Source organism: Podarcis tiliguerta, assembly GCF_965153285.1.
Source record: "Podarcis tiliguerta genome assembly, chromosome: 9".
NCBI lineage: Eukaryota > Metazoa > Chordata > Lepidosauria > Squamata > Lacertidae > Podarcis > Podarcis tiliguerta.
The window spans coordinates 35,690,377-35,706,917 of NC_139542.1; the positions used below are offsets into that span (position 1 = coordinate 35,690,377).

General features: G+C 41.4%; 1 protein-coding gene across 2 annotated transcripts in view; it reads right to left on the bottom strand.

Annotated features, from left to right (window-relative positions):
* The window catches only part of FREM3 (FRAS1 related extracellular matrix 3), an 83,176-nt gene that overhangs the window by 13,227 nt on the left and 53,408 nt on the right, over nt 1–16,541 (bottom strand). Inside the window, exons 7-16 of one of the 2 annotated variants that reach the window (XM_083456971.1) lie at nt 10,286–10,435; nt 8,990–9,199; nt 8,387–8,584; nt 7,342–7,506; nt 6,613–6,795; nt 5,399–5,529; nt 4,574–4,732; nt 3,204–3,507; nt 1,953–2,084; nt 1,289–1,620 (exon numbers count right to left, since the gene is read on the bottom strand). In XM_083456971.1, the coding sequence (XP_083313097.1) occupies nt 1,289–1,620; nt 1,953–2,084; nt 3,204–3,507; nt 4,574–4,732; nt 5,399–5,529; nt 6,613–6,795; nt 7,342–7,506; nt 8,387–8,584; nt 8,990–9,199; nt 10,286–10,435 (1,964 nt within the window). Of the gene's footprint in view, nt 1–1,288; nt 1,621–1,952; nt 2,085–3,203; nt 3,508–4,573; nt 4,733–5,398; nt 5,530–6,612; nt 6,807–7,341; nt 7,507–8,386; nt 8,585–8,989; nt 9,200–10,285; nt 10,436–16,541 lie in introns of those variants that run through there. The other variant, XM_083456972.1, reaches the window with a different exon arrangement.

Here is a 16,541-nt window from a genome sequence, read left to right on the forward strand (position 1 = left end):
GCCAGGCTGTCATGTTGTACCTAATCTGAAGGTACCGTAACAAGTATATGCACTCAATAAGTGTGCCTGTACAGCCAGGATCAGAGTTAAGTGCTAAAGGCAATTCAGATTTAGCAAGCTCTGTATTAACCTGGGTGGGTTCCAGCAATCACACTGACTTGTGGCTAACAGTAGAGAGTGGTTTAATAGGACAGATGAACAAGGAAGCTTGCAGCCACCAACGGAGTGGCATGGAAGTACAAGGTTCAAAATGTAACACCTTAGGCTTCTGTGTTTGCCAGGGAAGAGCAGGCCAGAGTAGCAGCAGGGGCTGCTGGGAATTACAGACACAAGACTCCATAATCTCATTACAATGCAAATTAAAATAAAATTACTCCATTAGTCTCTGTAAAGTTACACTAAGAAGAGTGAAACTCGAACAGAATGAAATAAAAGAAATTGTAGGGAACAGAAAGCCCCTCACTTTTACAAAATGTTTCTAAATATTCATGGTGTGTTAAAAGGATTTGCTCCCAAAGCTCCTCTGAAATCTTGGCGTGGATCATTATGAGCTTGGCACCATCCTCCACTTTCACCCAAACTGACCTGGCAGTGGAGATGCCAAATACCGGCACCAGGGGGCTGCATTATACCTGACATAGCTGTGCTCCAGAAACCAGATTCCTTGGGAAATGTAGTTTCTTAGGGCAAGAAGCCTTGATTTTCAATCTTGTGCAGCCCCATCCCCCTGACCATTTCAGTGTGCCACAGAGATGTCTTAAGAAATCCTCAATGACGACATTTTGCCAAGCAAATTAATTTCTGATGGTAGAGTCACTATTTGGTGTTTAAACTCAACCTGTTCTAAGATATGGACCATTAATAACAACACGGGTAGTACTGGAAATGCATCAAGTATTGCACAGAAAAGCAAAACACAAGAAAGGAAACTAAATCCCACTTCCACAAACCCGTTAAGTACAGTCATGGAGCAGATGCCAACACACCCTTCAGCTGCCATATAAAACTCAATTATCGCCCCATGGCTTCCATAGAGACGTGCTCAGTGGCAGAGCCCGCCCATTTGAATGAGTCAGGCAGTGAGGGATGTAAAAGACCTCACCCACAATAGCCACCACCATTCGGAGTAGATAAATGGACAAATAAGGCTAGATAGGTGAATAGTTTGTCTTTGTATAAAGGCAGCTTCCCAAGTTCCCATGCCACAAACTCAAGTGCATGCAACTGGGCATAATGCTAGCATTTTCTTTTCAGTTACACAGGCTTGCTTTTCATGCACGCAGCATACCTGACCATCTGTGCCAATGGAGCCACTGCAGTCGGTCAGCAGTTCTGACATGTCATAGTAGCTGTTAAACTCCCACAGGCAGGCCTCCAGATTGAGGTTACGGTAGAAACGCAAGGTCTTGGCAGATCGCACAGCGCTGCTGTACTGGTAGGGTGAAGTTTCTCCAATCACTTCTGGGTTCTTGGTGTCCTCTGTGATGAATCCGTAAGTTGTCTCAATTTCGTTATAATCCAAGAGGTTTGAGCACTTGTGATTGCCTACACGAGTGCCATCAGGGCTAAGAGTCAGCTCAAAGTTGGACAAAGGTCTAGTTGATATAACTGGCAGCATCCCTGAAAATAGAAGAACATGCAAGAAGAGCCATATAAAGCAACCTGTTTTGCACAGTGGACAACCATGAGAATTCCACAGGCAAGGACAAAGCTGTCTCCCGTTCTTCCCTAACAACTGGTACATTCAGGGGCAGGATAGCATCACAACTAGCACCAATGGTAGCCTTATCTCAATGATTTTTAAACCCATTTAAGTTGGTGGTCACCATCCCATCTTGAGATGGTGAATCCAGGTGTTCAACTATGAATCACCAGTCATGTGATTGTGATGACAGATAGTGCTGCACCAGTTGTTGTTCAGTATTAATCAAATGCACGTGTCTGCTACTTACCATCCATATGAGGCATTGTAACTGTTAATTTGATCAGGTTGGAATAGTCAGGATCATCAGGACCTGTGTAACGTATTCTGGCTGAGAAAGGTTCTGCTCCGACCGTTCCTGGTATACGGGGCTGACACAAGCCTACGTGGAAAAGGGCAAAAGGTTGATTAAAAACAAAGTGAGAGCAATTCAGCTTTGCCTTTCCTTGGAAGAACCAAATTTAAAAATGCTGATACTTTAAAAACTCATGTAATCTTATGGTTGACATAATATACTCTTGATCTGATTGATCTCTTGATCTGTGCCAACACTACTGGGCACAGCCCCAGTTTACTTGAGTAGCAGCAGGGCCACTTTTTCTTCCATGCAGCACCACCCCCAATTCAAGAGGACAGGAACCAGTGTGGGATGAAGCTGTCCTCTACCTCCACGGGAAAGACAGAAGCTATACTATGCCTCACAGAAGCCAATCCCATTTGGGATTGGCGCCATCTTGGTCTCTCATTCACAGGAACTGCTGTACGGACTGAGATTGCCCTTTTATTTCACTTCCTGATGATGAAACTAAGTTATATTGGGCCTGTGCCTGCTCCCCACCTACCCACAGGTATGATCCATATACTCATCCATATAGGATTAGAACGTCCAGTTCCAGCAGGTTGCAGAGCAGGCATGTGAGAGCAGAGCTCTTTGCTTTGATTATGGAACTTGCCTACTTTACAGTTTCAGCTGCAAGATGTAAGGAAACTCTTGGTGGAAGTGCAAAATATGATAACAGGACAAAATACATGATGGGCTACAACCAAGGTTTGCCCTCTGGTTTACAGCCTGTAGTTCAGCAGGGAAAATGAAACATGAGCCAGGGGTTGGATGACATGCTCAGTCAAACCATGGCTTGGCTCAGCACATCGGCAAAACGGCCATAACATCCCTGTGTGCAAAGTCACTGATTTCCATAGCCTTTCCACCCATTTCATTAAGGTGAAAGCACTATAGGAAGTAGGCATATACTATACAACTTTGCAGAGGATGAGAACCTCAGGACTGGATCTGAATGTGGCCCTCCAAGCTTCTCTATCTGGCCCCCAAACTTTCCCCATGATAGACCCCCCTCCCCAACCACATCCCCTACACCCCGTGCTTCACATCCGCTGTGCGTGTCCTTGAACTATGAAAAAGCCCTTTGAAACAAACATTTATTTCAGCTTCCCAAAAGCCACTTGATTTTATTTCATTCATGGAAACTTTCCGCTTCCTTACCTTCTCCTCTGTTTATTGTGTAAATTGGGCTCAGTAATTCCAAACCCACATCTCCATTGGCATTGACGGCACGTGCTGCACACTGGACCCTCGAACCAGCCTGGAAATATATGGAGTCCAAGGCAATGGACTTGGTGTTGGTGAAGAAAGTGTTGGAGTCCACTTCTCGCATGGGACTGGTAACCCCATCACTGCCACTTGGAGCGCTGACAAGCCAGCGATACAAGGTCAACGTGTCATTGATGTTTTCAGCAGCACAAATAGATCCAGTCTTGTCATAATCTGAATATTTGGGGTTGCATGCCTGAAGTTAATAGAAACATACAATGAAACCATTGAGTTATATCTAAACTTGCTCTAGGAAAGTAAATAATTCAGATCAAATTCTAAGTAAATTGTATTTTTCATGTTGCATTAGTATTTAACGAGTTCATTTTTTTTCTTGCTACTGGTTTCATCACCATAGATGCTGCATGTTAGTTTCATAATAATTGAGGAATTGAATCTTAATGTATGTGGCATATAAAATTAACAATCTGATACTGTGGAAAGCCTTCAGTTTATCACAGCTCAGATGCCTCCCAGGTGCTTGGAAGGAAAAGAAAGGTGTATCATATAATATATGTAAATCATACCATGCATTAGCTAAAGTTAGAAAAAAGGCAGGAACTGAAGTTCATTTCTTCTTGTGCTTTCATCCAATTGTGAGCCAGGGCTTGAAAAGTTTAATAAAAGTTTAAACTGGCCTCAGTTTCCCAAAACAGAAAAGTAAGAACCTGGATAGGATACAACCTCAATACCATTCAATGAGCCGTCCATAGAGGTTGTATCTTCATTTTGCATGCCCGTGAGATGAGTCACTTTTACTCCCATTTCACAGATAGGGAACTGAGGTAAAGAGATACTATCTCAGTTCCCTATCTGTGAAATGGGAGTAAAAGTGACTCATCTCACGGGCATGCAAAATGAAGATCATAATATGCTCTGAAAACTAAAACGCTAAAACTAAAACTGCTATAAAACGCCAAATATCAGTTCTCGAGAAATGAGGTGTGTAATTCTAAGTACTGAAATTGAATGCATGTCTTAAGCCTCCAGGAGAGCTAAGAATCACAGTCATAGAACTGTAGAGTTGGAAGGGATCCCGAGTGCCATCTAGTCCAACCCCCTGCAATGCAGGAATCTCAACTGAAGCATCCATGACAGATGGCCACCCAACCTCTGCTTAAAAACCTCCAAGGAAGGAGAGGCCACCACTTCCCAAGGGGGTCCGTGCCACTGTTTTACACATCCAGAAAGCCTTCACGTCCCAGCTAGTAGCAATCTTTAGAAAATATAATCTGGAGAAGAACTAGTAGAGCGGAGCATACCGTTACACACACAACAGGGTAGCCAGTTGGAGGCTGGGGGTTTCCTTTGCTTTTAGCAGTGTCGTCATACAGCAAGAGAGAGACAACCTGGGGCACAGCTGGGAAAGTCACATCTGCCACACTGTCCATTTCTTCAATGTACACAATAGCTTTGTTCATCTGAAAGGAAAGGCAGAAAAGAAGGTTCCATCTGCAAGCATGCTGCTTCTACTGTAAACGTTTATACTGCAACCTTTGCAAGATGGAGCAGAAAAGATCCTTTCCACTGGAGTAAGGAAACATTTGGATCCATCCTATGTCTGTTACAAGATATCTTTTTTTAAAATGCACTAAGCTAACTCATACAGGATACAATTTCCAAAACTTTTAATAAAAGCAAACAAACAGCCAGATGACATCAGATGGCTGTTTGTATGTGAAATAAGTTCTGCCACGAAACAGATAATGTTTGAGCACAGATTACACACATAATAAAAATAAGTATTTTTCATTGAGGGTTCAACTAGGTACGATTAGATTGTATTTGAACACATTTCTCAAATAGCACCTAGGGGGGATGGTTTTAAATCAGGTAAAAGGGAGAAGGATGAAACTTCCTTCAGTGTCACAGTTCTGTCTAGATTTGAGGTCCTGCGTATCTGATACCAAAGGTTTTTTTTAAAAAAAGCAGATGACCCGATCCTAGGCTTCCAGTCTAGTTTAGTCCTCAAAATTGGCATCTAAGGAGGTCAAAGAACAGCGACACTTTTATTTGTTGCCGTTTCTGAATCATCATGATCAAAAGCAATTGTGTCCACAACTAACCAAAAATGACCTAGTTCTTACCTGTGTCTCGGCTACCATATTCTCATCTGGTTTCAAGTGCACTGTGAATGCTTCACGCATTTCTCTCACTCCATCATACAAAACTTCAACCTCAACAAAGTGCTCTGTTTCTCCTTCTTTGAATTCAATATCTGAAATGAAGATATATTATAGAAAGAACTAAACTTTCCCTCTCCAGTCATCAGCACAGTTAGGCTAGGTTCCGAAATGCAACAGTCTTGGCTCCTCACAAACCGTGTCAAACTCATGTTGGGCAGCTGGCTGGCAGAAAACCAACTGCTAAAAACCAAGCAAAATACTAGTACAAATAGACTAGGGGTGCTCATTATTGTCAATGGAGGTTAGCAGTGGCTGAAGGCACCCTTTCTCAGTTTTGGCTGTTGTTCCAGATTCTGGACAGGGATCAGATGACCACAGGGATCCATGCACTGGTAACCTAAGGATTGGACTGTTGTAATACACACTATGTAGGGCTGCCCTTAAGGCTGGTCTGGAAGCTTTAGCTCAAGGGTAGGCAAACCAAGGCCCAGGGGCCGGATCTGGCCCAATCGCCTTCTAAATCTAGCCTGCGGACAGTCCGGGAATCAGCATGTTTTTATATGAGTAGAATGTATCCTTTTATTTAAAATGCCCCTCTGGGTTATTTGTGGGGCATAGGAATTCATTCATTTTATTTTTTTTTCAAAATATAGTCCGGCCCCCCACAAGGTCTGAGGGACAGTGGATTGGCCCCCTGCTGAACAAGTTTGCTGACCCCTGCTTTAGCTTGCAGCAGTTGGGTTGCTAACAGGAGCAGCCTACTCTGATTATGAAACATCTCTGCTAAATAAGCAGCACTAGATGCCAATTTGCTACTAAGTCAAGCTGAAGTGTCTGTTGCTGACTTAAAAAAACACTTAACAATCTGGTCAGTGGAGGAAATACCTGCAGCCATAGCTACTGAAATTCTCAGGGCGATGCCCTCTTGGTTGTACCACAGCCTGTGGAACTACCTCTGGTGGTGACCAACGGAAGAGAAGGCCTTAGCTGTTGTGCACTCAGCTGTATTTTAATTTGCATTCAACTGAGCTAATTTATAATGTGTTTTTACTGGTTTAAAATTATAATCTGCATTCATATGAAAGGTGGTGTGTGTGTGTGTGTGTGTGTGTGTGTGTGTGTGTAAGTAAATAACATTTACTGTAATTTTTCTAAGATTCAGAGGAAAGTCTCACCGTCAGACATTGGATTATAGTCTTCTCCAGAGGTAGCTGAACCATCTTTAGTATGGATTCTCACAATGGAAACTTTGGAGCTGTCCCCCACACGCAAGACTGGAATCTTTACAACTGCAATCTCCCCAGGTTCTTGAGGTTCTTGAATGCTGTATTTGATTTCGGAGAACTTAATCACTGGTTCTGCAAGAGAACTGAAAAACATCACTCTCTCCTATTTAATAATGTTATTTATACATAGGCAGAATTGTCTGAAGGACACATGCAGGATTGTATCCTTAGTGCTTATAGGGTGTCTCTGGTGATGAACAACAAAAAATGTGCACACAAACCCATCAAACCACACCAGGAAAAGCAAAGAAAAGCAATGAGCTGTCTGTCAGGACAGCAACAAAGAACACGGAAATAAAATTAATTCACCTATACATCCTGCACCCCCTTTTCTTGTTTTATCTTGTTTCAGCTATTGGATTAAGCTTTCTTTACATTTTAAAATCACCAATATTCACTTGGGGGAGTGTATGGGTATGGTTTTTTAGTAATATGATATTTTTTCAACAAAAATTGATTGTACTGCTGGGAACAATGCTATTTTTACACAAGCAATTAAAAAAACAACTGCGCTTGAATGCAGGACATATGAGAAAATAAACGGATGCTTTGTTCCATTTAATCCCACACCTTTGATCTGACAATGTGTAATGAGTACAAAGTGGCTCATAAACTCACTGTCTTCTTCATCTTTAATCTTCACCAGAGTTTCTTTTTGTTCCCCAACGGAGGCACCAAATGTTGAAGTGCTTTTAGGTGTTCCAAGCACCAGTCTGAACTCTTCCTCCTCTTCATAGATGGCATCATCTTCAAGGACCACCACACACGGCTTCTCAATCTCTCCTGCAGGAGGCAAAACACCAGGTTAGTTGACATAAATATTTTGGGTAGCTCCTACAATCTAACTCCACTTTCCAAATTAAATATATGCTGGATTGTCTCCAATGTTGTGCAAGAAAAAGTCATTATCTCCCCCTCTTCTGATGCTGGTGTGTGTGTGTGTGTGTGTGTGTGTGTGTGTGAATATTGAACATTAAGGACTACAGTAGAGGGGGAATTGCCCAGAATGTAATTCACTGGCTTCACATTGCAGGCTCCCTCTGAAGCTCCTTTGAACCTTAAAAAAATGATTTAATATTGTATGTTAATTTCCCAACAACAAATCTGAGCTGAATGTTTAATGTGAAGCAAGCAGAACTGAATTCAATGGGATTTACTCCCTGTTATGTGCATGTATAGGATTGCAGACTTAGGGCCCCTTTAGACTAGGAGGGGTTTTGTGTGTGTAACATGTCACTAACAAATAGCAGTGCATTAGTAGTGGATTTATATTGGGCCACATAATTTTGCTTTCCTGGTTGTTCTGTGATGCTTCCTCATTGCTGTCACATTATTGGCATCTGGAGGGGTGCTCTTGCAGTACAGCACAACAGGAGCAGGACAAAGCAACAACATTTGAGGTATAGGTTGCAGTTTTTGATCAGAAGGTACAGAACATGCATCAACTGGAACTTGAAACTTTTGCAACTGCAAATTATCACTGAAAGAAGGATTTCGTCTAACTGCCCTGGTACAGATACTGTCACGAATGCACAATAAAAAAAGGAAGCCTGGAACAACCCTTAGTTGCTACAAACATTGGTCAGTTATAAATAAAAACAAGCCCTTTCATGATAAATTTTGAAAATGCAATAGCTTCCTTGCAAGGGAAACTCTTGCTTACCTGGGAGGAAGACCACTACAGAGTCATCAGTGTTTGGTCTCTCTTCATAGTCCATCATAACCTGGGCAGAGCCTTGGCGGGTGTAGCAGCGGACTGTAGATTTATGATTAACATCACCACTACGGTAAATTATAGCTGCCAGTTGCCCATCTTTTTCATTCACTGTGTATACAGGTTCCTTGAACTGGACTTTGGGTACTAGAGGGGAGGGAAGCATTCCAGCATCATGAGTTAGTCTTTTTATATCGTGCTATGATCACCTATGATTCAGATTCATATGGGGCCATTTCATTGTAATTCATCACCTTTCTCTTACATTCATACTGGGGAAAAGTTAAAACGTTAAGTTCATATCAACAGTTACACAGGATTACTGATGTGCATATGTGTGTGCATAATATAATTGGGGGGGGGGTGTGCGCGCGTGTGTGCTGGGAGCACGAATGTGGAAACCGCAGCAGTTCCTATGCATGTTTACTTGGAAGTAAGCCACACTGTGTTCAATGGGACTTAATAAATGTGTTTGGGATTGCAGCCACAAACAACTTTCCCCTTAGTGAATTTTCTAGGCAATTGAAAGGTTGTAGAATCTAGAGTACTTACAATCAGTGATGGTATCATTGATGAAAATGGTGGTTTTGCTTGGTTCCCCAAGTACTGCATTCATGGGCATTCGTAGAACAAGTTCAAACTTTTCTGGTCCCTCGAGGACAGGCTGTCCTAAATCATCCAAGATGGTCACACGGAAAGTCTGCATATTTACACCAGGTACAAAATCCAGGTTTCGGCTGATGCCAACGTAATCAACTCCAGCTACATAAGAAGCAAGAGGGACTATGTCGAATCACATCCATTAGATTTTACAACTGTCTTATTAAATTAATATTTATTTTATTCATAGAATGATAGAATTGTAGAGTTGGAAGGGATCCCGAGGATCATCTAGTTCAACTCCCTGCTTTGCAGGAACCTCAACTAAATCATGCATGACAGGGGACCACCCAACATCTGCTTAAAAAGGTACAAGGAGAGTCCACCACTTCTTGTGGATGTCTGTTCCACTGTCAAACAGCTCCTACCATCAGAAAAGTCTTCCTGATGAATCTCCTTTCTTGTATCTTGGAAGCCATTGATTCGGGTCTTACCCTCCAGAGCAGGAGAAAACAAGCTTGCTCCATCTTCCATCTTTAGTTATTTGAAGATGGCCATGATATCTCCTCAGTCTCCTCTTTCTGAGGCTAACCATACCCAAATCCCTCAACAGTTCTTCATAGGGCTGGGTTCTAAGTGCTCACAGACCAGCCGTTTCATTATCTGTTCTAGGACATTTCCTGGAATCAACATTAAGCTGACTGGTTGGTCACCTGAGTCTTACCTGAGTCTTCTTTCACCCTGCTTTTGAAGATGGGGATAACATTTGCCTGCCTCCACTCTGCAGGTACCTCACCTATTTTCCAATAATTTTCAAAGATTATAGGCAGAGGATGATAACAAATCTGCAAGCTCTTTAGTAGCTTTTAGTGCAGCTCATTAACAATGATTAACCCTTACATTTATTTTTAGAAAATCAGATTTTTGTCTTATTGTTATTCTTAGGTTAGTTGGATTAAACCAATTAAATTCCTCAGTTGCACTCTAAAAATAAAAATATTAAGTTCTCTTATAGTTTTGCCCATAATTCCACACTCTGGAATCACAATGTCTGAAGGAAACTGTTGGGGAGTATTCTGGGCAGCTATTTATTGAAAATGTGTGCTGAGATTTTCCTGGGGAAATCTGCATATGTCTGAATAATGCACAATGCAAACGTATCTGGACTTAAAGATGACATCTGCACAGGGCAGAGATCAATGCTGAGATACAGCACATCAGTAATGCCTCTTGGAAAAATTAATTCACCTTCTGCAGATAATGGTTCTGTTTTCCTGGAGCGCACAGTGACAGTGGCTGCTTTAGACAGGTCAGTTCCAGTTCTCCAAACACGAACTTCGATGTGGCCAGCACTCTCAGCCACATGATATTCTGTGTCACCAAAGTAAAAAGCAGGTTCTAGATGCAGAACATAAAAAGGGGAAAAGAGATAAGAGCTCATCAATTTCCCAAAAGACAGTGATCAGGTAACAAACCTGTAACTTGCAAACAAATGAATCAACAGGGCAATCCTTTTAGGGAAATCTCTTGTAAGTAAAATGAGTTAGAACTACGCAACCAAAGGAACAAAATGATTTTTTAAAAAATGATTTTTGGCAATTAACAAAAATTGTTGCCAAAATAGAGCCCTTTATTTACTATACACATGGTATCATTCTTCATTCCTCAAAGTGAAAGACTTGCCTTTTATCAGGGTGAATCCCAAAAGTTACAAATCAGGTCAGGGAAAAGGCCAGAGTAAAAATGGGCTTAAGTAGTCACCCCATTGTTTAGTGTAAGAGATCAAACATCACAAGACTGACTGAAACTAGCACTAATTTAGCAGCTCAGCACATTAATTAGCTGGGCAGGTGGATGGGGAATGTCTTCGTTTTCAATTAAAAGCAATTTCATTATACTTTGTCTAACACAGTGAATACAGCAGCCTTTGGACATAGTTTTTAAATTGATATTCTGCTTAGTTCCAATGCAGCCCTCAAGGCAGCTCCTCTATCTTCATACAGGCAATAATTGTGTCAGTCCTGCTTGAGGATGCTTACTTTGGTTTTCCTAGCCTGAAGCACTCTAAAAACCTTTAAAATTGATTTAACTGGTGATCGGGTATTAAAAAGTGAAGTATATATTTTGTAGGGAACAACAGCTCTGAAGTACTGGGCCAGTCACCCACAGAGAGTGTGTCTGGAAACAGTACTCTCTGTGTAAAGTCACACATTCACTTTTCATCTCACTCTGCTATGATTGCCTGGTTCGCACCTCAATATTTAGGCACTTTTATGCACAAAGAGGGGATATTTCCAGGGGTGACAGCAGGGGAGACAAGACTGTGGACAAACCCACAGATACCGGACAACTGCAGGAGATGGAACGTCTCTTAGCCTAACCGTTTGCACAACACAGCACTTCGCCAGAGGCAGCTGGTTCAGCTGTGAGCTGACCACCCAGGAGGCAATAATGGCAAAGAATGCCAAGGCATCTCCTCACCAATTGGAGCTCGCTTGCCAGTAGATACTTAAATAAAACATGGGGAGGGGACACTTTCTCCAAACTTAGGGTGCTTCTTGACAGGAGATGAATACTACAAATGGGAGATGTCACCAATTATAACTGGTGACAGGCTTACTTTAAACTTAATTGGATTTTCTGAAGAAAACATAAATCTCGATTAAATGGGGGTGGGAATACAGGCTAGCACTTTGCTGCTGATTTTGTGTGTATGGTGATAAAAAACACAGCTCTAATCCCACAATAAACATACGTCTGGAAGCACACATAGTTAAAGCTTTATAAACCTGCTTCCATGGTTGATGCTTATATTCTTTACAGATACAGGCACAGTGAGAATATTACCTAGGTGGTAACAGCTGCTTGGACTAGAACCAACAGCGTTCATAGAATCAAAGAGCTAGAAGGGACCCTGAGGGCCCTTTGATCCAACCCCCTGCAATGCAGGTATCTGTCCAACACGGGGTTCAAACCCACCACCCTGAAATTGAGAGCCTCATGCTCATCCACAGGGCTCTGTGCAGCTGCCCCGTGTAGTGAGCTGTCAGGTCCGGGACCTGAGTAACTTGACCCCACCCATCCAAGCTCAACATTGCCCTCTCTTTGCTTGGACAGGGAGCTTCCCTGAGCATCAAGGTCTTCCTGGTGTCCCCCACCAAACCCTGCATTCCTTGTCACTGACTGCTGGCCTTGTTCCTGAGATCCAATTCCTAGCTTGGTTGCTCAGGTCTGACTTCTTGGTCAGTTCTTGGCTTTTGGATCACCTCTGACAACTACTTTCAGCTCAGCCTTGACCCAAGTCATAATATGAGACGATCCAGTTCTCTCACAAAATGTATAAAGAAAATGTTCCTTACATCCTATCAGATCAATGAGATCTGTCACATTGTGAAGACGGAAAGGGAAATACCTAAACTCTAATTGCAGACCTTACCTTATCAGCACACCTAAGTTTGCTGGTGGAATATAATACAGTCCCTGCCCAACAACGCTATGATTAGTGGTGCTAACACATTCAGAATATTAGTGCCAATTTGGGTGAGAAAAATACTACCAATTTGCCTCACTGGATATTTTGCCTATATCCAAGTGAGCTGTCTGCAATATTTAGCTTCCTGTGATTTAGCAAACCAAACAAGGGACAAAATAAGAAATCAGAGGCAAAGGAATTGCTAGTTTCAAAATAGTGATAAGCAGCTTCAAACCATGTTGCAAATTGCAATGAACAGCTGTTGGTATATAAATGTCTGTGTTTCTGTTGCTATGCACATATGCCGTGAGATATTTATGTTGCACATATTTTCATTTGTGCAGCCCTCGGCAATTAAGATCCATGCCATAAATACGTTTCAGAATAAATATATTTATATAAATATTTGTGGGCACAGGGCCAGATCTTGATCTCACTCTCAGATCATTCTCCCAAATGGCAACTCCCTCCCAGCATTTGCATTAGTGTAACTGTAACGAAGCACCTGCACATAATATCTAAAGCTTATGAGTACAATCCCCTATTTTCAACCCCCACCCTCTGTGGTGTGCCAATCACGAGAGCCCAAGCTATAATAGGATATAGTAGAAGAAGCACACAATCATAGAAGTGTAGAGTTTGAAGGGACCTTGAGGGCTATGTAAGTCGAACTTCCTGCAATGTAGGAATCTCAATTAGATCATACAGGACAGATGACCAGCCAACCTTGCAAGTGTGGTCAAGACATCAATGATGCCGGAAACCCCCCCAGTTTCTTTTGTTATGTATATACTGTTTGTCCACCACAGCACAGCCACTGGTGCAACTTGTATTCCTTTTAGTGGGGCTGTCCTGGGACGCCCACTGTAAGCACCACTAGAAAACAATGGCGGCTCCATAGTAACAGTTCCTGTTGCTTAATGAATTAAGCACAAAGTGTGCATGCCTCAGTGTACAGTTTGTGCACAGAAACTAAAAAGAGCAACGCGGGAGCCATCATATAGCATCCTCAACATTTTAATTAAATACAGTTACTCTTCCCATTCATACAAAAATTAATTAGGAGACTACTAAACAGACATGACTGGAGGCCTTCAGAACATGACCCAAGTCACGCCTCAGTTATTACAGGGATTTAATCACTTGTCTCTGAAATATAATCCACTCTTGCTAGATGGACCTAAACACACTGCCAGCAAGCTTTGAGGCGGAACCCACTAATAACTGGAAGAGAACAGAGGCCTATCTAACATATCTCCTTTTCTCTCTTGGCAAGACAACAACCTGTGTAGCTGGAGCTACACCCCAGTCAGAAGAGAAAATATGTGCTTTTCTTGTTCTTCATTTTCCATCTCTACCAAGCAAAGCCAATAATGCGAAATAAATAAAGCCAGGAAATTTTTACAATAAGGTAGTCCAGTAACAATGAAGTCAATTTTCTTATGGCAGTGAAATATTCCACATGAACTTCTTCTGCCCATGGTATCTCTAGAACAATCTTTCAAAGACAGGCCACAGCAAATAGGATAAATAATAAGAGCCTTTAAAGACTTTTCTCGCTCAACAATTTCCTTAAGTAGGTGGCCAGATTGTGAAACAATTGCCACTAATGCTTTAATGAGCACACATCCAATAGCAGAAATGGTGTCAGAAGGAGCAGAGAACAACACTGAGGTTGCTTTTGTAATTTAGCACTCACTCTTCTCCTCTGCCTCTAGCAAAGCTTGGGACTCTGCTATACACCTACAAATGAAACATTTTAAGTGTGTTGCAAAGTGCATTATACAAATGTGACACTAGATGGTGATAGTGAGCTATGGCAAATTGAATATATTTTTCAAAACTTTTTTCAAAAAAAAATCACAGCGTTTTATATATGTTTCCAGATTCCACCTTGGTTAGAAGGGAACACCTTTATAGAATCATAAACATTAACCCTATGCTAGATTTGATACTGCTTATATGCGTATATAAATATACAATGTTCTATTTTAATTTTAAAAACAAGCTATTTTAAACACATTTTCAAACATTTTTTTATGAGGAAATTTATCAGCAGATAACAATGTTTGTAAATTAAAAAGGAAAAAAACTGGAAAAGTTACACTGCTCTGAAATATGTGAGCTAATGAAGCAGCAACTATAACAAAGAAGGTAATGCCTTTCCCCTAAAATCCTTTTATTTACTTAGTATCATCCACAAATACATACAGTTTCTTAAGCTAACTCAGCACTTTTTTTTATGGCAGTGAAATCTTTTGAGCCAGCGGTTAATTTAAAATCTATTTCTGTTTTCCTCCGAGAAGACTTTACGGTGTTTACTCAGGCTATCTGGATAACCTTGTTGTTCCCTTATTTAAAAACATAAGCACTGGACCCAAAACCTGTTCTACCTGCCATGCCACTTAAACATTCCTGTAGTAGAGAACCATGGTAAGATTTCCGCTTCCTTATAAAATCACAAGTTGTTTGCATCTCTGTCTTCAAAGCGCATTACCGTACAACTGGATCCTTTGTTCAGCTACACATGATCAGAAGGCATGCTTCTGAAGAACAAGAAAATAACACAGAACCCACAGTTTACTACTAGGGTATGATCAAGGGCTTGCTGCAAATGCCATACTATTCAGCCGTATCTAGAAAACCAAGATCAAAGGATTGGCTTTTTGTCTTGACTACCTGTTTATGAAGCTTTTTTAAAAAAGGAATCATCAACAGCTGGCACCTGTGATGTTACAGATCAACAGGTCACTGATTACCTTTTGAAATTCAATTTAAGCATTTCCCTTATCAAGCACATGTCTTACTTAAAAGAATTTAATGTGGAACACACATGAATATACTGACAGAACCTTTGATTTGCTGTCCTTGCAATACCATGAATCAGCATCACCAATACGCAGAACTCCAGTTGCATCAAGTATTTATACGGGTATACCTCATTTTATTTCACACCACTTTACTGCTCTTCAAAAATATTGTGGGGTTTTTTAAAAAAACAAATTGAAGGACTTGGAGACAAGGATGCAGGAGCCTGTCCCTGCTGCAAAGTAACTCCTGCTGCACCTTACAAGGACATGGGTGCAGCTGCAGGCAAGACCCTGCATCAGAAAAAAATATTATGACTTGCTGAAGGCTCAGGTGACGGTTAGCATTTTTTAGCATTAAAGTATTTTTTTAATTAAGGCATGTACATTGTTTTTGTAAAACGTAATGCTATTGCACATTTAATAGACCACAGTATAATGTAAACATAACTTTGATATGCAATGGGAAACAAACAAACAAAAATGTGTTACTCGCTTTATTGCATTATTTGCATTATTGCGGTGGCATGAAGTGAACTCACAATATATCTGAGGTATGCCTGTATTGACTTTAGCCTAGACACCTGTAGCTTACTCTACTTTCTGGCCCCATCAACTGTTCATCAGGGATGAATGGAGACCTTTGCATGGAGCCCATACAATTGATACTCATGGTTTCCTGACCAGTTTTTTAGGCTCTTGTCCTGCAATATACCCATTAGGCTGGGGAAGGGGGGGGAGGAGAGAGAAGCTAAATGGTGCATACTGCACAAAGGAATAAAACTTGCTGTGTGCTTTCCCCTGCTGCAGGTCAAGCCCATATTTCCATCACCTATGAGAATGGGGTGCAATGAATCATGATTCAGCAGCCTGTTTTGATCATTCTTGATACTTTAGAAATGTTTAGAAAACATTGCACGTGCATTTATAAAATCAAATGTATATTCATGACTTTAAGAAAACAAAAAAAGGAGTAACAATTGTATTATGTTTTTAATATCACTGATTTCCTGTCAACCTTCACAATGCAGAGCCAGTTTCTGCTGTGAACACACAAAAGTGGCTTCCCCTGAGATCTGTCCAGGAGAGCAGGTTAGCAGCACATCGCTCCCAAAGTCCCGGAATCCATGCCCTTCCGCAGTCTAATGCCCCACAGTGTGTGTTGCTGCACATTGTCAAAATGAAAGACGACAACAAAACTCAAAGAAACTAGGACTTAAAGAGT